General features: G+C 47.9%; 2 protein-coding genes across 5 annotated transcripts; one reads left to right on the top strand and one right to left on the bottom strand.

Moving 5' to 3' along the window:
• Positions 1-259: 259 nt before the first annotated feature.
• Positions 260-22250, bottom strand: C1QTNF2 (C1q and TNF related 2). 4 transcript variants are annotated; one of them, XM_032594261.1, is made up of 5 exons: positions 12305-12324; positions 11450-11529; positions 4985-5237; positions 1022-1039; positions 260-823 (listed from the first exon to the last, which is right to left on the bottom strand). In XM_032594261.1, exons 2-5 carry the CDS (start codon positions 11492-11494, stop codon positions 426-428), a joined length of 714 nt encoding a protein of 237 aa, XP_032450152.1. In that variant the 5' UTR covers positions 11495-11529; positions 12305-12324; the 3' UTR covers positions 260-425. The 4 variants fall into 4 exon arrangements, with proteins under 4 accessions (XP_032450152.1, XP_030184055.1, XP_030184049.1 ...); XM_030328195.1 differs by lacking the exons at positions 11450-11529; positions 12305-12324 and adding exons at positions 21701-21844; positions 22169-22235 and having other exon boundaries at positions 260-1039; XM_030328189.1 differs by having other exon boundaries at positions 260-1039.
• On the top strand, positions 18244-22173 carry LOC115521231 (surfeit locus protein 2-like). The gene is given in 4 exon segments (XM_032594001.1): positions 18244-18340; positions 18343-18466; positions 18468-18923; positions 21972-22173. Coding segments are annotated over 4 exon segments (879 nt in total).
• Positions 22251-22831: the final 581 nt, after the last annotated feature.

The raw sequence follows: 22831 nt of genomic DNA, 5'->3' as shown, positions 1-22831 counted from the left end.
ATCTAAAAACAGTTTCAACTTCTTCCTTGTCCCATTACTATAGTAGTAATTCCTTTTACTTTTGACCATGGCATGTGTGTCTCCATCTGGAACAATAATTATATTCTTTGATTGTTTATTTGTAAGTTGTATCTCCTACTAGAATGTAAGCCTCACAACGACAGAGCCTCTGTCTATCTTGTTCACAGAGGCACCTTCCAGAGCATATCATAGTGCCTGTCACACAGTGGACACTAAAAAAATTTAGTGAATGGAGAGGTGGGAGGATGAATAAAAAAGCTTGGATTTAATGATGGAGGAAACAATGGGCAGAGGAGGAATGTCCGAGGCTGGGAGGTCCCACTCCCACTCAGAAGAGAGTTGAGGGGTCTTATTCTGGAAGTCCACGATCTGGTTACCTCCCTGGAGACCCAACACCTGCCTGTCTATACCTCATTGGGGTTGTCCTGGTCGGCATAGATGAGGAAGCCTGTGAAGAGGCTATCGGTCCAGTAAGGGTCGTAGAAAAGCCCATTCTGCTCTGAGTAGAAGATCTGCAGCCAGACCTCATCACCCTGCTTCAGAGCCAGGATGGTGGAGCCCGAGGCCACATCATGGTTGCCCGTGTTGGCATCGAAGGTCCGGATGCGGTACTGGCCATTGTGCACCAGGCCGATGGCCAGGTGCTTGTTGGCCAGGGTGATATCGTAGGTGAAGTAGTAGATCCCCGGCACGCCACAGACGAACTTGCCACTGGATGCGTTGTAGTGGCCGCCCTCGTTCATCAGGATCTTGTCAAACTTGATGGGCAGCCTCTCCCTTGGGTAGCTCTTGGTCACTGCCACTGAGAAGGCAGACTTGGCGTGGCCACTGCTGCAGCTGCAGGGGCCTGGGAGGCCCGGCTCCCCCTTCCTGCCCTTAGGCCCCTTCTTTCCTGGTGTGCCGTGCTTCCCCGGGGCACCACTGACCCCCTTGGGGCCTCGAGGACCGGCCCGCCCAATGGCCCCGGCTTTGCCCTTTGGTCCTGGCTTTCCCCGGTTACCTGTCCGGCCAGGTGGACCTGGAAGACAGAGCAGCTGGTGTTATGGAGGGGCCTTCATAGAACTAGGCAGAGGCTGTGGGCCTTGGCTTTCCATCCTTGGAGCAGGAGCCTTTGGGTAATGGAAAGAGCAAGAAGGTTTTGGAGTCACATAGAAATGGATGCAAATCCTGCTGGTATAACCTGGGGCACTTCTCCCAGTCTTATCTGGAAAATGGGAATGGTGATACTTACCCTCCAGAACCACTGTGGATCAGGGCAAAAAAGAATAACTTATAACAGTTCACCCCTTTCCTTCTCCCTGCCTTCTAGGGAAGAGTCTGGTTTGCCTGCCAGACCAGTCCTTCAATGGGCTGTGCTGGTAATGGGTTGACAAAAGAATTGGAAGAAGCCTCTTGACTTCAACATATCAATCTTAGTAAGAGCCCTGCCTAGTACACAAGGTCCCTGTCCATAGTGCAAGAGTTTAAGTGCAGCACTGTTTATAATAGCAAAACTAGGGACAACTAAATGCCTGTCCAAAGAGAAATGATTCATGGGGCACCTGGGTGGCTCAGTGGGTTGAGCATCCGACTTCGGTTCAGGTCATGATCTCACAGTTCGTGAGTTTGAGCCCCACATCAGGTTCCCTGCTGTCAGCACAGAGCTTGCTTCAGATCTTCAGTCCCTGTCTCTCTGCCCTTCCCCGGCTTGTAAGTGCTCTCTCTCTTCCCCCAAAATAAATAAACATTCAAAGAGAAATGATTCCAAAATTATGGTCTACCCATACTGTGCAATTCTATACAGGAGTTTTATTTATTTTTTTTTAATTTTTTTTTCAACGTTTATTTATTTATTTTTGGGGACAGAGAGAGACAGAGCATGAACGGGGGAGGGGCAGAGAGAGAGGGAGACACAGAATTGGAAACAGGCTCCAGGCTCCGAGCCATCAGCCCAGAGCCCGACGCGGGGCTCGAACTCACGGACCGCGAGATCATGACCTGGCTGAAGTCGGACGCTTAACCGACTGCGCCACCCAGGCGCCCCTATACAGGAGTTTTAAAAAAGTGAGGCGATTTATGTGTACTATTTGAAAACTTCTCTAAAGTACACTGTTGAGAGGAAAAAGCAGGTGACTGAAACTTTTTTGTTGAAAGGAAACCACAATACGAACTAGTTCTACAACCATTTAAGTGCATAGGAGAGTTGCTGGCCTATAGTAAACACTCACAGAATATAGTTGGCATATCCTGAAGAACATTCCCCAAGTAATGTTTCCCTGTAGAATGACCCTTGTTTTTTTATACCCAGATTTCATAACAGGTGCATTTCTCTCAATACAGTATTTTTGGCTAATGATTATACAGGAAACATGTCTATTTATGTCCCCTAAATTCAATACATCATTTTAAACAAAAGTGGGTAAAGATTTGAGTCATATCTAAATACAATTGTATAATTGGTACAATTGGTAGACTGGCAGAATTGGATGTAGGTGTTTGAAAAGTTTGCTGAATGTTAATCGAGGGCCTGCTTCTGAAGTTTGCTGGTGCCAGAGTCATCCTAGTATTATTGTACGCAGGTGACTGTTTGTAACCACCAAATGAACTGGGTGATCAAAAAGCAATGCTGTAGGCATTTTTCATTCTAAAAAGGTACTTTGCTTCTTATATGCATATATGTAGGCATTTTACTGTGTCTTAAACTTTTGAGTTAACATGTAATGCATTTAAATTTTTCCTATTTTAAGTAATTGGGAAATAGATTCCCAAAGAGCATTTTCTCACTGAAATTTCTCATTTAATTTTCAGGAGCAGATTGCTTATGTTAAGGGCCTGGCAATGAATGCCTGGTATTACTATGCACATATATAAATTATGTAGAAAAAGGCCAGGAAGGATATACATCTATCCAATTAATAGTAATTACCTCTGGAAAGTGAGAAGAAGATGAGAAGGGTAGGAATTAAGGAGCTCTCTTGCTTTATTTGTATTGTTTGAATATATTACAATAAGAATTTATTTGTGTATTACTTGTAATTAAAAAAAATTTTTTACATGGGGAAAAAGTCAGATTATAAAACTGTCCCATGAAAAAATAAAAATAAGCAAAACTTATTGCTTTAATAGAGGGAGAAAGGTGAGGAGGAATAAAGACTGAGTCATTTTGAATTGGAGATTTTGGGGTGAGACAAATAGATAAGAAAGCTTATCAGGAAGTTCTACAGTGTGTTATGTGGTGTACCTCCTTCTTGATACCTTTTCAAGAAACTTCAAGAAAAGCTGGTTTTACTTTTTAAGACCTTTTTGGAGATGGATTTGTATGTGTATGTCAGGGAGAGGTGGTTGGATGATATCCTGTACTTGTCCCAGAGTGGCCCAGCTTTGCAGGTCAGGACTCTCTGTCTCTTAGCACCACCTTCCTTGGTGTGTTGCCTTAATTCTCAGCAGAGACTCTCTGCATGGGCAGGAGAGATGGCCAAGCCTATATCCTCATGGCTCTTGATCAAGGAAAAAAAGTCAATAGCAGAGATACCCTCTCACCTCTGGGACCTGTAAGATGAATGTCAGGGAAAACTCGGTCTGGCCCTGCTTGGAGCACTAGTCCAGACTGAAGCTACCACTGGGGTATCCCATGGAATGGGATACCATGACATGAGTGCTTGACACACTGTGATACCTCCCCAAGTCAAAGCCATTACCATTATTTATATAGTTATTCTGTGGGGAAGGAGGTGCTTTGGAGGAGTTAATTTAGTATGGTAGGAGAAGGTCTAGATTTGGAGTCAGGTACCAGCCTATTACATGATCTCAGCACATCAATTAAGGGGAGATGAACATTTATTGTACATCTACTTGAGGCTGATGCCTCACACGTCATATTTTATCATCATCAGACCCCTGTGGGGTAGGTGCTGTTATCATCTCTATTTTAGAGATGAAGCAGCTGAGGAATGAAGAAAGGTTAACTAATTCACCAAAACAGGTCCCCAAGTTTGTTTCCAGAGTTCAGGTCTCGCAGCCATGACGTGCTGTTCTCAACTTAATCACCCTTGACCCTCAGTTTCCTCATCTGTAACATGGGGATAGTAAGAATACCTCCTTCATAGCATGGTATGGACAATCAGTGGAGCAGCGTACTCAAAAGTGCTTTGTCAACGTTAAAATGCCATACAAATAAAAGTTATTATGATTCCCCCACTGCTTAAAACATACATTTAGGGATGGTGCTGACATTAAAAGTTCTGAGACAAAGAATGTCAAGACTGAAAGGGCCTGTAGAGACTGTCCAGTCTGCTGGCTGCCTGGCATCTCCTCCTTCATGACTTCGTGTGGTCCCAGCAAGGCTGTCAACCACAATGACCAACTCACCACCCACTCACACACACCAGGGGTGGGCACATGACCCAGTCCTGGCAGATCGTAGTACCTCACCTCCATGGCCAAAAGGATTGGTGGTCCAGGATACCTATATGATTTAGAAGGATTAGTCATGCTGAGATTTGCTCTGTGGATCAAACCATGAAGAGTTAGACTCGAGCCCATTGGTAGCCATTTCAAAACTTCCAGCCTTTGTGAAAACAAAACCCACACACACAGATAAGCAGAGCCTCGACAACAGCTTTGAGCTCCCAGACCCAGCCATTGCTGAAGCTTGGCTCCTGAACTTCCTGGTTGCATGAGCCAATAAATTCCATTCAAGGCTATGAATTGAGTTCTGTCACTTGCAGCCAAAGGTGTTCTGAATCATATATCAGGAGACTTGCTTAAAGCAACTCAGCAAGTCAATGGTGCAGCTGGCGAAGGAACACAAGATCTGATACCTACTGTTCCTTTCAGGAGAATACACTGCTCTGTTTTTTAAAAAGACATTAATTTGGTTTATAATGAAATGGGATTCATACCGGTTTTCATAACTAAACTCCCTCTGTGCCAGAGGATGTCAACCCCAGGCAGGAATAGGAGAGACAGGCACTGGGCCTCTTACCTTCCTCTCCGCTGTCCCCCCGGTCCCCATCCTGGCCATCCTGACCATCTTTTCCAGGAAAGCCCATTCTTCCCACCATTCCTGAGGGCCCTGGGGCTCCCGGGGGGCCAGGCGGGCCTTGGGGGCCAGGCAGGCTGCAGACAAGTTGAGGGGAGCCCTTTTGGAAGTCCCTGCGGGCGAAGGCACCAAGCAGCGGGTCAGCTGCACAAGGGAGGGCACAGGCCAAGAATACCCAAGGGATCATGGTGGTCACCTGTGGAAGGCAAAAGAGCTGTAAGCTGATTGGTGGTCAGTCAGAAAGGAAACCAGAGGAGGAGGGGAGGCAGCCGGAAGAGACTCTCTCCTCCATCATATACAAGTGGCTGGACAGTGTTCTCATGTTTTGAGGACATATTTGGATGAACCGAGTCATGGACGCAGAATACACTTTGGAGAAGTCTTGGGGGTGAGGCACTCATCATCGCACTGCTGTCCTTCAGTGTAGCTGAAACAGAGGCAGGACCTAATGGCCCAGTCAGGCCGATTGGGAGCAGTGGGCGGAAAGAAACAAGCTAGGATTTCATTCGAATCCGTGGCACAAGTAGAAATACTTTGAATTGTAGGTGATGATTTGCAACTATGCTGCTTCTCCAAGGGGACTCAGGGTAGCACATGGCCGGGTGAGCACTGAGGCTCTGGTTCTGAGTCAAGGTGCCCCAGACCCGAGCAGCACGGCAGGTCATGGTAGCAGCCTCTCTTCTAAGTGCTTCCTGTGCACCAGGCATGGGCTAAGTGCTTTCTGTACGTTACTTACCTCAGAGCATCCTTGCCAGAGAGACACAGGTGAGGCAGTGGATGCCCAGAAATTTTAACAACAAGCCTAACTCCTGCAATTAGCAGGTGACAGGGCTGGGGTTTGAGCCAGACGGGCCAGATTCACAGTGTGTGCCCCTCTGCTGCAGGCTATAATGCATACTTTTTTTTTTTTTTTTTTTAAGAATTAAATGAAGGGACACCTGGGTGGCTCAGTCAGTTAAATGTCCAACTTTGACTCAGGTCATGATCTCGTGGTTTGTGAGTTCGAGCTCCACCTCGGGCTCTGTACTGACAGCTCAGAGCCTGGAGCCTGCTTCGGATTCTGTGTCTCCCTCTTTTTCTACCCCTCCCCAGCCTGTGCTCTGTCTGTCTCTCTCTCAAAAATAAACATTAAAAAAATTAAAAAAAGAATTAAATGAAATAATACACTTACATTGTTTGTGAAGTCAAATAATATTATAAGTCACACACAGCATAAAACTGTGATCTCCAGTCCTACCTATCCTTAACCTCACACCCTACCCCAAATCCTTTCAGCTATTTCTTCTTGTGTATATGGTTTTTTATTTATCAGAAAAAGTTTTTATTTTTATTTAAAGACTATTTTAAATTTTTAAATATTTATTTTGAGAGAGCGAGCAAGCGAGCACGAGCAGGGGAGGGGCAGAGAGAGGAGGGAGAGGAGAGATTCCAAGCAGGCTCTGTGCTGCCAGCCCCCAATGTGGGGCTCGAAATCACGAACCTGAGCCAAAATTAAGAATCGGTTGCTTAAGTGACTGAGCCATCCAGGCACCCCCCGCAAAAGTTTTTAATTAAGTAGGCAGCACGCCCAACATGGGGCTTGAACTCACAACCCTGAGATCAAGAGTTGCATGCTCTATAGACTGAGCCAGTCAGGTGCCCCTTATTTATCAATTTTAGACATTATCTTCTGAATTTCATTTATGATAGATGAAGAATATGCCCCCTTCCAACACCCTAGCCCCTATTTCTTCTCCCTCATGTAGTTAAAATATAATTTGTGATAAAATCAAAATTTACACTCTGGATTATTATGAGTATTGTTTATTGCTAAGCTAAGCACTGTACTATAATTATATGTCCTTTCTTGTACATTTTTTCCTTACTGGAGATATTAACTTAATTTTTTCTTTGGCTTAGTTCCCTAAGTCACTATTTTCCACACTATCAAATATATCAGATAATTTGTTCCATTTATTTTCCTGATGATAGAAGTCCCAGAGCCCCCCATCCTCCTGTTTGGATCCCCACACATGCTAACCAGTTGCCATCCTAGCTTCTTCTTTATGATCATTGTGGCGATCGTCTTCGCCTCTCTCCTGGGTTATATCTCCTGTATTAGGAATCCTAGGTCTTTCTCTCTTTGTTTAATTAAAAACAATTTTAAAAAAATCCCTCAGTTTGGTGGCACCCATCCTGTAAGAGCTTCCTGGAAAAGTGGTATGGGAAGTCATCTTTAAAGAAATGTTGCAAGTCTCAATGTATTTTAATTTTACACTGTGTCCTCAAGGCTGGTGGCTGCAGTAGCATGATCACCAGAAGCCAGAGTGTTATATGCTCGGAAATGATGCACTCCCAGCCCCACACGTAAAGATGCAGATGCTTTGGTCCAGAGCAGGAATAAGCAACTTGACCAAGATCTCTCAATAAATTGGCTCAGTCACTTTGCAATCAACAGCCTCTCTCTCAAGAACGAACTTTCCAGGCATGATTTCTTCCCGTGGGGATGAGCTCCAAAGTGTAGCTTGCTTTGTCACCTGAGGCAAGACCTCTTCCCTCTCTGGGTCCGTTTTCCCACCTGAGCAATAAGGGGTTTGAACTAGGTCAGTGGTTCCCACACTTCTGCGTGGGTCAGACTCACCTGGAGGGCTTGTTTAAACCTGGCTTGCTGGGCCTTGTCCCCAGGGTTTATGATTCAGTAGGTCTGGGCTGGGGCTGGAGGATTTGCATTATAAATGAGTATCTGAGTGATGCTGCTGCTGGTAGTTCAGGGACCCACTTTGAGAATCACTAGACTAGATGGTCTCTCAGGTCTCTTCACCTCTGGTGGTGAGCCTTTCAGACTTCAACCTGCCCTCTGGCAGATATGTAACCCTTGCTGGCTCCACTGTGACTGCACTGCTTTGGGCTACCTAACCAGAACCTTCAAACAACAGGTGCTGTGGTGCTGGCAGGCCCCCTCTCCTCCTGGGCCCTCAACCTCCCTTTCCTTCCAACCTTGCTTTGCCCTGGTCCTAGGAGCCTGTCCAGACTTCAGGCTGCCTCTGGAAACAGGCTGACTCTATCTGTCCTCCTGGCCCCTCCAGAATCCTTAACCCTGGGGACAGATGAAGGGGAGAGAAAACCAGGCCTCTTCTGCCAGGGAGAGGAGGGGAGACTACAGTGCTGTACTGCCCCAGATGCAGGGGCTGTTCTAGTTCCAGCCAAGGCTCACCTTGTTTGGACCTCAGATGGTTTCTCTAGATAGGTGTCATAATGGTGCCCTGGCCAGGTAGAGGTGATTTAGTACTAGATGCTGTTTTCAATAACATTATGTCATATAATAACAAAGTTATTGTCTTTAAAATTTCTTTAATCCTGATTAAGTCAAGAAAATTATTTCAGTCTGGTAAATTATTTCAGTATCTTTAATGCCTCCCTAGCCCTTTCTAGTAACCCTTTTTAATCAAGAGCACTGTTATCTGTGGCATTGCGCACCCGTTCTTAAAGACTCTCAGGCAGGCCCTCCCCCTCTCCAAATATGCACAGAGACCTTGGAAAGCCCTAGACAGGAGCACAGCACCAAGGACCCTGGGGAAGGGCATCTGCTGGAATGGAGGGAAGGCCTGAGGCCCCACATGGAGAAGGAGAACTGGACTGGGGCACAGGTGAGCTCTGGGCTACTTGTCTCCAAGAAGGGGGAAAAGCAAGACTTAGAGAGCGAGTGTAAGAGAGTGTTACAATCGAAACTTCCACCTGGGCACCAGGACTCATGAGAGGCTGTATGCTAAATGGAGTGGTCAGGCGAAAGCAAAGAATCGACAAAGGAACAGTGTGAGCCCACTCCATGACTCCTGGTGCTCTTGGCAGATCAAGGATTTTAAAATATGACCTGTGTCCCTGGGAGGGGGAGGGACAGTGGCCGTGCCTCTGAGGCCTGTGTGAGAAAGCTGGAAGGTGAGAGACTGGCTGGGCAAAAGGGGAAAGAGCACATGGGAAGGGGGCCAATTGCCTTCTCGCCTCCCCAGGAGATGGAAGGCAGTAGACATTCCCCAGTGGGAGCCAGCCTGGGCCAGAGGGGTCTGGACAGAAAGTGAGGGGCCCCAGCAGTGATAACCATGCAGGGCAGACATCAGAAAGCTGGAGGCCAAGGGCGAGGCCTGGACTTGCCCACAGAGAATGTGCGTGCCTGCTTCAGGGCTGTTACGGTCAGAGTCCAATATGGCAACCCCAGGGAGCCAGCAAAAGGCACCCCCGAAAGAGGCAGCTTCAATGTCTGCCAGGCCCAGAGAGGCAGAGCAGTTCAGTCCCTGTCCCTGCCAAGAAGCATGAAGAGCCCTCCTGCTTCCTGACCCCTTATCTCTCCTTCCTTCAGCCTGGAAAGGGGTGAGCTGAGAAAGGGAGCGGATGGCCCTGCCAGCTTCACATCTTTGCTGAGGAAGTGTCACCTTTGAATAAAGATCGAAGATTGGATTTGATGGGAGTGGATTGCCAGGGCTTCCTTGGCTTCATCACAAAGGGGCAGAGGAGACAAAAATCAAGTTATAGTTTGATGTGCCTCTGGTGTCACATGTACTCAACATGGTTGGCCTAAATGACAGTAGAGGAGGTTGGCAGACCCGGTGAACACGGTGGAAGTGTCATGTGCATGATGTACTTTCAGAGAACCGTGTCCTCAACGCTCCCAGGCCCCAGGTATCTCCATCTCCTCTCCTGGTCTGCTTGATGAGAGTCTTGGAAAACTGTCATTGTTACTTGTGAGCTGTGACACATCTGGGCGCCCACAAGAGAAACTCAATTCTCAAAGCAGGTTTGTAATGGTTTGGAAAAGTTGCAACTGCAAACATTTTGGACCAGGGAGAGGGAGGAAGGAAGTGGGTGGGAGTGAGTCTCCCAGGCAGATGAGAGTCGTGCAAACAGCTAGATGAAGAAAGGCAGGAAGGAGAGACAGCTAGATGAGAGAGGAAGGAGAGAGAGGATGCATCTGTTTCAGTTTGCAGCCCCCTTCTCTCTTCTGATGATCACTTTCAGCCATACAAGCCCAGAAAGAGGGAGCAGGGTCTGCTGTCCTGCCTACCTCTGCCTCTTTGGACAACAGGGGATCTCGCTCGATGACAGCTGGCCCAGAGCAGGCCCCAGTGGCTGGGTGGAGCAGCAGGGCTCTGGAACAGGCAGGGAGGAAGGGATTTCTCAGAGCTGGAGGCTGGTGGTTCCCGCAGTCTGAGCCAGGAACTGTTTTGGAAATGAAGGCGGGGAGACTAGATTCTGGGGGGAGAGGAGAGACTCTTTGCCTCTAGCGCACCTCCAAGAAAAACAAGGCTCCAGAAAGTCCTGCTCCCAGACAGTGCCCTCACCCTCCTGAGTCTGGCCCCCATGCCTACTCTCCACACTATGGTGGTAAGCAAACCTGGGGGCTAGATGCTTGGAGGGGAGCCAGAGCCCCCCAAAGAATCCAGATAGGTTACCTCTTCCAAGCTATTTTAAATAAATTTAGAAACTTGGGGAGGGCCCCAACGGACCAACCCCTTTAGTTACAGACAGGGAAACTGAGGCAGAGGTAAACTGACTTTATTAGACACCTACAATGTTCCAGGCACTGTGTGAGGCTCTTTGCATGAATTATTTTATTTGGCATTTATAATAAATTCTATGAGGGTGATAAACTTATTGTCCCATTTTTCAGAGGAAGAAACAGAGGCTTCGAGAAGTGAAATGATTTACCCAAAGTGACACAATTGGAGCGATGGGGACTACGTTCAATCCCATGTCTGAGGGATTCTGAAGACTACACTTCATCTATTACACCTCTCTCCCTTCCCCCTGCTATTTTTGTGTTTTATATAAGAGGAAACTGAAACTCAGAGAGGCTAATTTGCTCATATTTACACAACTAGTTCATGGCAGAAGTTATATTTGAACTTGGGTTTGGCTGACCCTAATGCCCAAATGCTTTCCATTATGTCAGCATTTCTTAGATTTTCCTCCTAAATATTCCGAATCACAGAGGAGACCTTGAAGCATTTGCCAAAGCCACACATAGCAATGGAGAGATTTCTTTCATATCAGTTTACATACACACACACACACACACACCTGTAAACACACACATACACACATACACCTGTGTATATATAATACATGACTGAAAACGTAGAAGTGATGCTTTTTCTCCTCAGGATACTTGAGGAAATCGATGCTTGGGAAAAACCTCCTGTCCTTTGAGAGGCCCACACATGGCTTAGTCAAGGTGATGGGGTGGGGGTTGGGGGTTCTTGGCCCTGACATCAACAAGTACCTTTGGAGTGTTAATAGGGTGTTCCCATGAGCTGAACCAAAAAACCAGCACAAAGCACAGCCCCAGCCCCAGCGGCTCACTCCTTGCTTAATCCCAGCAGGAGCCTCCTCACTGGTCTCTTGCTTCCCTCCACACCCCCCCCCAAACGTACTCACCATGTGAAGCCAGAAGGACTGTTCAAAACCATAACTCAGCCACATCACTTCCTGGAGGGTCTTACTCCAGTTGTTGCCGGCTGCAAATAGCAAACATTGGAAACCCTGACGTGGCCCACAAGGCCCTAAATGACCTGGCCCTTGCTGTCACCGCCCCAGTCCCAGCTCCCCCTGCCTCTCCTGCTCCCCCTTGCTTAGCCACCCCACCTCCTTTAGGCCAAGCTCTGTTCTGCCAGCCTAGGAGCCGCACCCTGTTGGCTCCCTGGCTCTTTATTCCTCATGTTTCAGCTTAAATGTCACTTCCTCCAAGGCCTTCCCTGACATGCCCTCTCAGACAGCTCTCCCTCTGGACTTCAGCTCGTCTGTGTCTTTCTAGCCCTTACAACAACGCATGTGTAGTGTATTCATTGTGTTTGCTTGTTAACCTGCTTACTGGGCCTGTTTTCTCTCTTAGTAAAGTGGAAACCCCATGGGAGCAGGGACCCCAGCTGGTCCTGCTATATCCCCAGGTCTTCCAACTTCCTTGCACACAGGGAGTGGTGGAGAAATCTTTTCCTGATTAATGAGTGAGATCCACACTCTACCCTCAAGAAAATCCACAGCAAGGAGAAGTCAAGGCGATGGACTAAATCCAAAAGGAGTCCTTGGATTCAAAAACGTTTTCTCCCTTTCTCAGTTTTTCCAACCCAAACCAGATCTAATTCTAATCCCTTGTTCCTCCTGACCTCCTAGAGCACAGGGGGCCCCCACCCTCACTCTGGGGAGAGAGCTTGCAGAACATTTTACACACAGCAGGTGTTCCATAAGTATCTGTTCAATTGATCAGAGAGAAAAAAAGTATTGGTTCTTCCTCACCTTTTTAAAAGCTATCTTAGGGGCGCCTGGGTGGCGCAGTCGGTTAAGCGTCCGACTTCAGCCAGGTCACGATCTCGCGGTCCGTGAGTTCGAGCCCCGCGTCAGGCTCTGGGCTGATGGCTCGGAGCCTGGAGCCTGTTTCCGATTCTGTGTCTCCCTCTCTCTCTGCTCCTCCCCCGTTCATGCTCTGTCTCTCTCTGTCCCAAAAATAAATAAACTTTGAAAAAAAAAAAAAAAGCTATCTTAGTTCCTAAATTCTCCTTTCTGGTGGGAGCTGAGTAAGAAGGCTGCATGACAGTCTTCCTGTCGTAGAAAAAAAGATACATTAGTAGGTCAACCTCCCAGAATGAAATCATGAGGTACTAAACTTGGATGAAGTTCTTCAGTCTGGTTTTAATTTGCTCAGTCCCTGGGCTTCTCATCTCTCAGTTAAGTCGCCAAAGATTCAGATACACATGTTCTAGGAAAACACTAGGAGCTAATGTAGGGGGATGAGCCTTCCTCCTTTTTTCTGCCCTTGGCCCCCAGGACATCAGCCCTTGGTTCACTCCCAAGGGCCCTCAGCCCAGACTGTGCTGAGAAAAGGGCCACAAGTGGGGACATCGGTGTCCTGCTGACCACACCGGAGTGGGACACTGTCCTGAGCGTTTAGCGAGGCTGCTGAATTCTGAGTCATCTTGCCTGGGAGACAGGAAGATACATATTATGCTTAAATAAATCTGGCCTGTTGGTTGTCAGGTTTTGACACACTGACAGGTAGTGGTAGTAATACACTCTGCAATTAAGAGCAACGGGAAACCAGGGGCAACTGGTGGCTCAGTCGGTTTCCAAGTTTCCAAGTTTGGCTCAGGTCATTATTTCACGGTTCATAGGTTCCAGCCCCATATCAGACTCTCTGTTCTCAGCAAAGAGCGAGCTGTGGATCATCTCTCTCTGCCTTTGTCTCTGTCTGTCTGTCTCTCTCTCTGAATAAATAGACATTAAAAAACAAGCCATGGGAAACCCACCCACTTAGTTTTTCAACTATCTAATGGAAGTAATAATATATCCAACTCCTGGAGTTTTATAGGAACAATGAGGTGCCGTACTCAAATCTTTGAGCCCAGTGTGCAGACCCTAACTGTTCAGCAGTTGGAGAGAACTTTGCCCCAACCTTAACTTCCTTCCTGTGAGCTCTGCCCCAACCCTAACCTCCTCCCTGTGAGCTCTGCCCCAACCCTAACCTCCTCCCTGTGAAGTCCACAGACAGTTGCCTGCCTCATCCTTCAAGGTTCAGTTGTACTACTGTCTCCTCAGAGAGACCTGCCTGGTCGCAGAACAAAAATATCTCACCCACCTCTGGTTTGCTTTTCCTTCAAAAGCACGTGGATCAAGTTGTGATTATATTGGCTTCTCGACCCACTAACTGTGTCTTCCCGCTGGTGTGGAAGGTCCAGGAAAGCAAGGCCCTGCTTGTCTTGCTCTTTATTATGTTACCAGAGCCCAGCACTGTGCCTGCCCCGCACATAGGACGTGCTCAGCCCAGAGTTGTTCCACAGCCTGAACAAAACACTCCTAATCAAGGGCAACAGGATCACAACTGTCATTTGCTTTGTGCAGATGACAAAGCCACACTTGGCCAGTGAAGGAAATAGGGAGAGATGACCGGTTTTGGATCGGAAGATGTGGGTCCCAGCCCTAGTCTTGTAACTTACTGGTTATGTGACCATAGGAAGTCATGTCCTTGTATTTGAGCTTCCATTTCCTCACCTATAAAATGGAGGTAGTAATACTCACACTGTCTACCTTACAGCGCTGTTCTGAGAATCAAACAAGGTAGCGAATGTTGAAAGCAAACATGATATGAAAGTTAGAGCCCGAAGTTGTAATTGCCACCGCCTGTCTCTGAACTAAGAGCAAGCAGTTCCAACCTCCCATTAGGAGCCCCTGGAGTGTTTGGGGGAGTTCTGGGCCGGGGAGGGTATGTGAATCCCACCCAGCTAGCAATTCTCCTAGACTCTGGGGTTAAAAGGGAAGGGCTGGTGGCTGCAATGGGGTGGGGCTTGCTTGAGGCTGAAGCTCCCTGAAACTTCCCTTTGATGGGAGTGAGAATTCTATAATGAAAAACACCCCATGCCCTCCCTGAATTCCAGGAAGCAAATTGCAAACAGCCCTCTCCAGCTTCTCTGAAAAGCTGACAGACAGCCTGGAGGAGAGGGGCTGGCAGCAGCTCTGCACACGGTGCTCACACAAAAGGCCCCTTTCCTGGGATTTGGAAGCACTCCAGCAGCCAGAGCCTAACGCAGAAGGTTAAAAGGTATGGGGTCCACTTGCCAAGAAGCCCCAGAAACTATTTTATCTGCTGTTTTCTTCCTCCTCCACTCCCCGCTTCTGGCTCAGCGTAGAAAAAGAGATCCGAGGACAAAGCGCGACCTAATGAGATCCCAGGGGCCAGGATCTCGCAGGGCTTGCCTTGCCAAAGGCACACGGGAAGTCAGCCTGGCGACCACTGTGCTCACACCAGAGGTAGACCTTCTGCTATACACACCCAAGCCCTTGCAAACCAACCAACATGGCATGTGATGTGACGTGGGGGGCAAGGGGCCCGCCCGCGACCCCGGGTCCCCGACTGCTTCACATTGGGCCTCAGCTGCCTGTGCGATGAGGGCACAAAGCCATCAACTTTGGAGCTGCCCACAGTTGTTTTCTGCCATGGAGACCAAGGACTCCAGTGAGCTAGAAGAATGCAGCTGATGTGCCAGATGTGAGGGGAGGGAAGGAGGCCTGAGGGTGTTCTGAGCCCTGTATCCAGCTTGTCCTGAGGCCAGCCTTCAAGTGGCAGGCCGGAGTGCCGGGGAGCGTGTTTGAGCAGCGCTATCCAGTAGGAATATGATGTGCGGCCACCGTTCAGAATGGGTCTCATTGCCATGTTCAAAAGGTAAAAAGTAGCAGTGAAATTAATTTTAATATTTTATGTAGCCTAACAGATCTCAAATATCATCTCAACATGTAATCAGTGTAAAAATTATTAATGAGGCATTTCATATTTGTAAACTAGCACACAGTGTTGGAGTCCGGGTGTGTATTTTACACTTGCAGCACATCTGAATTCAGACTGGCCACATTTCAAGTGCTCACCTGCCACGTGGTGGCTACTGTATCAACTCTATACACAGCCGCTTGAGTTGAGATCCCATGAACCAGCTGTGGGACCTGTTACAAATTACTTCTTCTATCTCTCTCAGCCTCCTCCTCTCCAAAATGGGGACAATAATAATAGTACCTACCTTAGAAGGTTGTTATGAGGTTAGAATGTTCCTAGAACAACGCTTGGCATGTGATAAGGGATACAAGAGCATTAGCTATTATTGTTATTTCTTCTCCTTCTGAAGATCAAACAAGATAATGGATATTGAAAATAAAGCATGACTCAAAAATTAAGACCTTATTTAAAATTGTAATTGTCACCAACTGCAACTGAACTCATGAAGAAAAACAGTCCTGACCTCTGAGTCCTGTGGCATTTCAGGCGGAGCCCCTGCCTTCTTCTATTTCTCCATTTTCATTTAAGGTGGTTTGTGTTGTGTTTCTGTCAGTTGCCACCAAAAGAGAGGAGGCTTGACCTTTGCTCCCGCCCTGGCATTGCGTCCTGAGGGAGGGATGGGGCTGTCTGCCTTGGCCCCATATCACTGAGCTACCTGGTGTGTTCATGCTCTGTAATACAAAGAGGTGAATCGATGGGATAGTGCTCAGCTCATCAGGTGACAGGAGGCCAAATGGGGTGTCATGTGCTTGGTACCATGGCTTGGCACATGGATGATCAGTAAATGGTGTCACTTACTCTTATCGCCTACGAGACCAGACACTGAGGTTCCGGAGATGAAAAGATGTGACTGTCACTCTCATAGGGCACATGGTCTGGTTATACTGAGGGTCCAGCCTGGCACACGTGTGTGATCATTTGGAAAGCAAGCCTTGAACCTCCTTTGTCTTTAAAACAAGCTATCTCTCCAAAGGGCATCCAGAACCATGCAGAAGGCAAGGGAAGGAAATTTGGGGGCTAGATGATCCCTTGGAATAGGTATAGAAGGCACCACACTTGAAGACCCAGGAGCTGAGGGAGAGGAACAAATTCTGAACTCTGAAGGGCTAGGGAGGAAAGGCCAAGTTGTCCTTGACTTCTCTGGGCTTTCTGTCTCCATGGAGTTAGTCCCAGTCAGGCCCTGACAGGTATTCACAGTAACTCTAAAGACCTGACACGGGGCTGGCCTTCAAGAAGCACAGAGCTGGTCTGGTGCTTAGGAGTCATGTTATAGATGTTTGACCTTTGTTTTTTGACCCCTCTGGGCCTCAGTTTCCTTATGTGTAAAATGGAAAAAAAACCAAACTGCATGGTCTTGTTTAAACCATTTGAATTTGAAAAAGCATGATAGAAAAATATTTATTGTTTCATTTTATGCGTAAAATCTGAAATGATTCAAAATCCCCAAATTAAAAGTTTGTCAAGAACCCTGGAAGGCAGTGTGAATTGTAAATTGTAAACCGTGCTTATGCCAGAGCCACATGACAGCATTATTCTAATAGGTAAACAGAAATATCTGCATTTTGAGTTACACAAGTTTGAATTGTTTGAGGTCTTTAGGCATGTCTCCCTGAGTTATTAGATCTCTCATACCTCTCTGGTAGAATAATTGTGAACATGGAATGAGATAATGCAGTAACCAGGTGACAGTAAGCACTCCTTAATAGTAGTATTATTCTGATACAATGATAATAAGTGAAAACAATGTGAGATACGATATAACGATATTATGGGAGGCTAACTGAGCAGACCTGGGTCTTCTGCTTCCTCCTCTGTAAAGTGTGAGAATGGGGAGTTGAACAATTGGGAACTTTGGGGTAAACGGCTGGAAGGCAGTCATAACAGCTGATATGATTTCACAACAAAGCACAAATGCAAGGGTCCAGGATTTCTGTATGTGTGACCTACTTTAAAGTTTATTTATTTATTTTAAGAGGGAGAGAGAGCAAGAGTGAGAGCGAGAGAGCACAGGCACACAAGTGGAAGAGGGGCAGAGAGAGACACACACACAGAATCCGAAGGAGGCTCCAGGGTCTGAGCTGTCAGCACAGAGCTCGAGGCGGGGCTCAAACCCACAAACCATGAGATCATGACCTGAGCTGAAGTCGGACACTTAACCCACTGAGCCACCCAGCTGCCCCTATGCGTAACCTACTTTAAACAGGATTATAAACTTCGAATTCACTCATTCAGCAAACAGCTCTTTATTAACACTGCAGTGTGCACTGACCCCTGGTTGAAAGGCATTAAAAAGCTAGGGAGGAATGTGGAACCTGGGTGGCTCAGTCTGTTGAGTGGCTCAGGTTATGGTTTCAGCTCAGGTCATGATCCCAGAGCCTGCTTGGGTTTCTCTCTCTTTCTCTCTCTGCCCCTCCCCACCCCCTCTCAAAATGGATACATAAAACTTAAAAAAGTAAAAATAAAAAAGCTAGGGAGGATGGCCCTGCCACTGAGGGAATGATAATCTAGACCTGAGGCTTATCGGTGGCCTTAGGTAAACCACTGACTGATGCTTTTTTGGTTTTGTTTTTCATTTGAAATTGTTGTCAGTCTGGGGCGCCTGGGTGGCGCAGTCGGCTAAGCGTCCGACTTCAGCCAGGTCACGATCTCGCGGTCCGTGAGTTCGAGCCCCGCGTTGGGCTCTGGGCTGATGGCTCAGAGCCTGGAGCCTGTTTCCGATTCTGTGTCTCCCTCTCTCTGCCCCTCCCCCGTTCATGCTCTCTCTCTCTGTCCCAAAAATAAATAAACGTTGAAAAAAAAAATTAAAAAAAAAAAAAAGAAATTGTTGTCAGTGTAAACTGTGGGAGGTCTTATCTTAAAATCAAGATTTCTGGGCAAGGGCATCAGAGTCTGGCTGGAGCCTGGTGCCTGCAAGGGAATGCTCTCTCACCGGCACGAGCTGCCCTGCCTTCTGTCTGAGCACCAGATCTACACCTGTGGCAAGAAACACGGGCAGCTGGCCTGCACCTCCCCGAACTGCATATCGTGCCCAGCACCAAGAACCCACCCCAGCTGTTCTGCAAACTCACCCTGCAGCACATCAACAAGTCCCTGGAGCACCCGTTCAGGCCTACCCAGTGCCAGCGGTACCAGAGAGCTGTGCGAAGAGTGCCAGGAGCAGCGCATGGAATGTGTGCCCGTCTGCCTGCCTCTTGCACAAAAGGAAAAGGAGGGAGACCAGATGCATAGCTCCGGGCCACCCCGTCCGAGAGAAGCCTTCTGGGAACCCATGTCCAGTGATCACGGAGCAGCTGTGAGCGACAGCGAGGACAGCACGACACACCTGCACCTGCCTGAGTTGTTCACCAGAAAGGACCTGGGAGGGACTGAGCATGGGGACAGCACCGACGACTTTTTGCCAGAGGAGGAGGGTGAGAAGCCAAGGAATCCAGGGGAGAAGAGCCCTGGGGCCAGAGAAGAGATGGAAGTAGACAGGGACAGGGTTCTCAAGCACTGGGAGAAGAGCTCAATGGAAGCTCAATGGGCTCACGGAAGTTCAAAAGTCATCACCATAAACTTGGGGCACCTGGGGTGGCTCGGTTGGTTGAGCCTCCCCAACATTGGCTCAGGTCACGATCTCACAGTTCATGAGTTTGAGCCCCACATGAGGCTCTGTGCTGTCAGCATGGAGCCTGCTTCGGATCTTCTGTCCCCCTCTCTCTCTGCCCCCCCCCCCACTTGTTCTCTCTCTTTCTCTGTCTCTCTGTCTCTCCCAAAAATAATTAAACGTTAAAAAAATATTTAAAAAGTCATCACCATAAACCTAAGAGCTTCAGCACTTTTAAACAGGTTAATGAAAGGTTGTTGGAGAAAGCAAAAAATAAAAAATAAATCAAGATTTCCAGGTGTTCTTGAGAATCTGGATTATTTCCTTGAAAAACATTTGGCAGGGCACCAACTGACTGCCCTTTGAGATGAAGTATTACGGGCTGAAATGTGTTCCCCCAAATTCATATGTTGAAGTCCTAGCCCCCAGAACCTCAGAATGGGGCTATATATTTGGGGATCGGGCCTTTAAAGAGGTAAAGGAAAATAAAGTCCTACGGATGGGCCCTAATCCACTATGACTGGCATCCTTATAAGGAGATTAGGACACAGCACACAGAGGTCTGACCATGTGAGGGACAGAGAGAAGGTGGCCATCTGCGAGTCAAGGGGAGAGGCCTCAGAAGGAACCAGACTGGCCCTCACCTTGATCGTGGACTTCTAGCCTCTGGAACTCTGAGAATAACTTTGTTAAGTCACCTGTCTGTGGTATTGTGATGGCCACCCTAGCAGACCACTACATAGGACCTACATTCTGTGCCCACAGTCCTTGCCACTCCCAAACGACATGCATTCTGCTTACTTCGGTGTCACGCGCGGCCCCTGCTGGCATCTGAGCTGGCAACCTGTGGCCTAGAGGAAAAGGGTGTTCTCCATGTATGTTATGTGTTCTGATTTCAAAGCTTTGATGTTCCTTTTTTCCTTTTACTCTCTTTACACTTCAGTAAGGCTAATACTATCATCCTCACTTGGCAGAAGAGAAAACAGGGCTCAGAAAAGTGAAGTCATTTTTTCCCAGTTAAAGCTGGGAGGGGACCCAAGCCTGCTGACTCAGGGACCAGGGCTCATGTCCCTCTACCATGCGCTGGGCACAGGACCCATGAGCATAAAGCCTTAACTAACAGGGCAGCTATGTGTGTGTATGTGTGTGTGTGTGCGCACGTGCACGTGTGTGTTAGTAGAGGTAAGCCATTCACAGCAATGCACAAATCCAAGGAGGATTATTTCCTTGGAAAAAGACTTGGCATAGAATTCCTTTCAAAAGTAAACCTAGAATAGAATTTGAGCCGAAATCTGCTTTTTGCAGGAGTTCACCTCACAGAGGCAAGCCCGGCTGGCAAGCCTCTGATGGGGGGAAGGGTGCGGGAAGCCGTGAGCGCGTACAGGGACTATCAGCCTATGCTGAACATTCAGGAGCAGACAGCACTAGAGCCTGGTACTGTAGGAAGGAAGGTTCAGTCCCCTATGTCCAATCAACGGATGAGGAGGAGCAAGATAGGGAAGAAGAGGGATTTGCCAGAAAGCAGTCACTTCCTGGGGGAACCTGCTGACTATTTGATGGAGGCAGAATAGCTTCAGAGATGACCCCAGACTTGTGGAAGAGACCTCAATTTACTCGTACAATGACACACTGTGATGCCTTTATGAGAACAAAGTAAGCCCAGACGTGCAGATGGAAAGACGGCCAACATACACAAAGTGAAAAAGGCAAGTTGCAGCATGGACTGTAAAGGATGATTCTCCTTGAGCTAAAAAAAAAAAAAAAAAAAAAGGGCCACACACACACACACACACACACACACACACACACACACACACACAGAATTTGTGAAAGGACACAGCTTCTTGATAAACAGGTTACCTCTCAGAATTAGGAGCAGGTGTGTGGGCTTTTACTTTTCACTCCCCCCCCCCTTTGTTGTACTGTCTGAATTGTGATGAGCGTTGTTAGTTTTATGTCATTTAAAACAAAATGTAACCCTAACATTTAAGGATCAGAAGGTAGGCAAGTTTGGTGTCCCTGCTAGGAGATGGTGAGAAGTCAGACATTTGGGAAGAAGCAAACTCAGTGGCACACTTGATGCGTCAGAATGAAGGGTAGTAGTGATATTCTAAGAGGCGTGGGGGGTCTGAGGAGTTAGCAGTTGAAAGTGGACTTAATGGATACAATTACCAGATAACAGAGTAAATCAGGAAAGAACTGTGCAGACGGGGGAGGGGGCAGAAGGGAGTGGGGAGAGGAGAGGACAGACTTTGAACAATGCTAACTGAGCGTCAGCCATGGGCTGACATATGCAGGATTTGTTGCTATTGCTGCTGGTTGGGTGGGGGTAGGAACAGGTCTGGGTAGGATCAACAAGGTCTCTGGGAGATGGTGGGTCTAAGATGGGGAAATTTTGAAGGGTTCAGGTAGGAGAGTCTTGTGGCCAAAGAGTAGAGGACGCTGAAATTGTGCAAAGGCTTTGTGGTGCTGGGGGAGAGAAGCGGACTGAGAGACCACTGGGGCCATTGCAGTCCTTCAGCTGAGAGATACAGTCCTGGAACAGGACCGCATCAGTGGGTTGGAGAAATAAGAACACAGTAAGACAAGGCTTGGAGACAAGTAGTTTGAGGGAAGAGGGAGGGTGAAGAGAGTTGTAAAGAATTGGGTGCAAACCTCAGCTTGCCATTTAGTACCTTTTGAACTCAGTTTGCCCATCTACATACATATTTAATTAATATAAATGAGATCACGCACTCCATAAATAACAACTATGATGGTTAGCTTGGGGCATTGGACTGAGACTTACCAGGGTTCAATTCCCTTTACCACCAGTTACTAGCTGTGCAGTCTTGAGTAAGTCATTAACGTCCCTGAGCCTGGTTCCTCTTTTGCAGCTGGGGATAACCTGTCGTCATGGAAATGAAACAGCACACCAGAGGGCTGGCAGAGCCTGGCACAAAATAGGCGCTCAGTCAATGGTAGAGGTATTACTATCAACAGGTAAGCCATTGAGCACAGAGCCTGGCATACAGTAAGCGCTCAGCACATGTTAATTCATGTTATAATTCATAAGGCAGAGGTCAGGAGCTGGGAATCCCGGGGCTGCCCGGCCTGCAAAGAGGGGACGTTTGCAGCTCTCCACCTCCCTCCCGCGGACACACCCATGTCCCCTCTCCAGCACCGGATCCTTCCCCTCCCACCAGCGCTTGCCGACCCCGCGGGAGGGCGTCGGAGTTGCGGGCGCGGGTAGCTCGGGTAGCTCGCCGATACTCACCCTAGCAGTCTCGGCCACGTCCAGGGGCTTCCGGAGCCACGAAGCTATCGGCGCTGCTCCGCGTCCCCGCCTCCTGCCGCAGCAGCTCGGCCAGCGCCCGCCCCAGGCATACTTTTCCCATCCCGTCATGGGCGGGAGCATTTGGTTCCCGGTCACGTGGGCCAGCCCGCAGCTCGGAGCTCTCCTTCTGGCAGCCGCATCGGTTTGGAAAAAATTTCAGCGCTGGTGACAACTTGAGTGTGTCAATGCATGTCTGTGTGTAGAGCTTGTCAGTGTATTTGAAGGTTTACGTGCACGAGAGTGATTGCTACTCAGGCGATTGCAAGGGTGTGGGTACTTGTGCCTGTGTCTCAAGAGACATCTGTATTGCTTTCACGTGAGCATTCATCTGGCTGTGGATCAGAGGATGCTTGTGGGCGTGACAGCTTATAGCAGCGTAAATTCCTCGGTGTACCGAGGAGAGTGTACCGAGTTGAGAGTGATTATGAATCGTGTGTGCATGTTTAGTTGTATGTGTGTGCATTCATAAGCGCATGTGTCCAAACGTGCATCAAGGCTCCTGTATGTGCGTTTATAAGCACATGTCCAAGATTGCAGCTCTGTGTATAACTGAAGTGTACTTCATTTGCTGGGTGTACACATCAGTGGCTGGATATCTGTGTG

This window comes from Lynx canadensis, chromosome A1, assembly GCF_007474595.2.
Source record: "Lynx canadensis isolate LIC74 chromosome A1, mLynCan4.pri.v2, whole genome shotgun sequence".
Lineage (NCBI taxonomy): Eukaryota > Metazoa > Chordata > Mammalia > Carnivora > Felidae > Lynx > Lynx canadensis.
Note: the sequence above shows the minus strand (reverse complement) of the source record. Positions and strands in the feature narration are given on the sequence as shown.